The sequence below is a fragment of the Mus caroli genome, chromosome 6 (genome assembly GCF_900094665.2).
Source record: "Mus caroli chromosome 6, CAROLI_EIJ_v1.1, whole genome shotgun sequence".
Taxonomy (NCBI): Eukaryota; Metazoa; Chordata; class Mammalia; order Rodentia; family Muridae; genus Mus; species Mus caroli.
In genome coordinates, this window is record NC_034575.1 from 82,004,125 (window position 1) to 82,006,480 (window position 2,356).

The 2,356-nt window shown below is 44.7% G+C and overlaps 1 protein-coding gene across 1 annotated transcript in view; it reads right to left on the minus strand.

Annotated features, from left to right (window-relative positions):
- Positions 1 to 22: 22 nt before the first annotated feature.
- Positions 23 to 2,356, minus strand: part of Dusp11 (dual specificity phosphatase 11) — a 10,194-nt gene continuing 7,860 nt past the window's right edge. The window contains exons 4-6 of the mRNA XM_029478965.1: positions 2,126 to 2,172; positions 1,631 to 1,706; positions 23 to 1,407 (exon numbers count right to left, since the gene is read on the minus strand). Coding sequence (XP_029334825.1) covers positions 1,203 to 1,407; positions 1,631 to 1,706; positions 2,126 to 2,172 — 328 coding nt within the window. The 3' untranslated portion in view covers positions 23 to 1,202. The remainder of the gene's footprint in view (positions 1,408 to 1,630; positions 1,707 to 2,125; positions 2,173 to 2,356) is intronic.

Below are 2,356 nucleotides of genomic sequence, written 5' to 3' on the forward strand. Positions count from 1 at the left end.
AGAGAAGAGAAGAGAAGAGAAGAGAAGAGAAGAGAAGAGAAGAGAAGAGAAGAGAAGAGAGGAAAATCTCCAGCTCAGAGAATGGAAATTAGAGATGTGGTCTCACCCAAGATTGCACATAGTGTGAATGGCAGAGTAAGGAGACAAATTCAAACCCAGCCTGACTGGTACAACCCTCAAATGCTCATAAAAACTTAAGCTAAATTAACAGCCAAAACATTTTGCAAGCTGGTTGCTAATTTTATGTAGCATCTTGACTAGAAAGGAACAGCTACAGAGCTCATGAGGCTTTATTTCTGCATCTGTCAACAAGAGCATTTCCAAAAACGACTGCAGCATGAANAGCAGAGTGACTAAAGAAGGCCTAGAATAAAGAAGGCCTGCTTGCATGTGGGCGGGCACAGATCACCTATCGGGACAACAGTCCCAGTACAAAGAACAGCACAGGCGAGTCTGCCCTCTCCCCTGCCCTCCCACTCCTATCCAAGGCTTCTCTGGCCTTTCCTGACTCCTAGAGAGAATCACCAGGCTCACTCTATTAAAGGCCCATCTCATCTACCTGCCCACCCTCTCTCCTCTAGAGAATTCTAACAGACAATTTTGACTGAACAGAGAATTTTCCCATTTCCCAACTGAAATTCTTTTATAACTTAATCTGCTCAAATCATGTGTAAATGTCTCTCTTAGGACTTCTACTCTGTTCCCCTCAGCCCTCTCTCTCTCTCTGAGACAGAGTCTCATGTAGTCTATGCTGACGTGGAGCTCACTCCATAGCCAAGGATGGACTCCTGGTCCTCCTGTCTCTATATCCCAGTGCTGGGAGCACAGGCACACTACCCTGCCTGGCTTTGTATTTGTTCTTTAAATGGCAGCCTTCCTTATTCCAAAAACTAGAGTCTTAAAGCGCAGGGATAGACCTCAGAGATAGAATCTTAGGTTTCGTCCCAAGAACGCAGATTTTATCTTCTAGTAGACCTATCTAACTCCTCTTAGATTNAGCTAACTAAAATAAATAGATAAATAAAATAATAAATAAAGTAACATTTCCTATCCTTAGCTGTGTCTGAAGAGCTACACATTCCCCATCCAGTGTTTGATTTGCTAAGCAGCATGACTGACCCTGGTCAGGAAGGAAGTACCAACTGCTGGTCATCATCACAACGGACTTTCCCTTGGCTTAACATACAGTTTCCACCTCAGTTCTAGGAACGGGAGCAGCACAGGTACCTGAATGAGTACGGTGAGCTCTGGGTCTGGTGCTGGAAATGCTGGGAAGATGCCAGATGACCACCATGCCGGTTCTTCCTAGGCCTTTTTTTCACAGGTTTGTTGGTGGTGTGGACTTGCTCCATAGGATCTGCTGAGTCTTCAAGGCCATCTGTCCTAGGTGCACTAACATTCCGGTTCCTGAAAAGGAAGTGTGTCACAGTGTCACCAGACTCCAGTTCCAGTGGCCAGTCTAGTAACTTTGTATTTTGATTTGTGAACATTTGATCTCATTTCCTTCCCCACTCCTGGCTGTTTAGGTTTTACTCAGAAAGTGAGCACGCTGCCAGGGAAATGTGCCGCTTGAATTATACCCAAGAGGCTTCCCTAGCCACAAATCTCACCTAAGAAATGCAAGACTTACTTTCTGACATGACGTTTCTGCAGGTTTTCAATGTAGTTCTGCCTTTCTATGNAGTGCCCCCGGCAGCTGTTGAACACTGAGGAGNGGATGAAGATGAGCTGTTAGAAACGGGGGCACGAGAAGGAATCTAGCCCAGAGCACGCAGATCAGAGCTCGTACTCACTGACTGGTCATAGGCTGGCACAGCTCACTACTGCACACATGTTCCTCATAAGCTTTGTGGCAAGAGGCTGCCTTAGGCTCTTCCTATCCTTGCTTGCTCTTTCCTCCCTCTGGTGCTGGAGACCACACTCAGGTTCCAGACACGCCGAGCAGATATTCTGCCGCTGAGCCACATCCCCAGCCCCACAGGCAACTCCTTCCTTCTCTCTCTTCCTCTCTGTCATCTTATATTGCATCATATTCATTATTTTTTCCAAAAATTGAAAAGTGGTTCTACCATTTCCACCTTTCGCTTTTATAGGAAGGGAAAAATCGTGGCCCCCTCATACTTACATTCAATTGCATCATCTGGCCTCATGCCTTCTACATCAATCAAATATCTAACAAAACAACATAATTCGGGTCACTTAAATATACGAAAAGAAAAAAAATCAAAACAGGTCCAATTTCACTTACAAGTGGAGANATACAAATCCTAAGAAAATACTACATATCTAATCCAACAGGCACAGAATGACATGCCATGACCATAAACCAGTCCCAAGATTGACTAATTTAGAAATG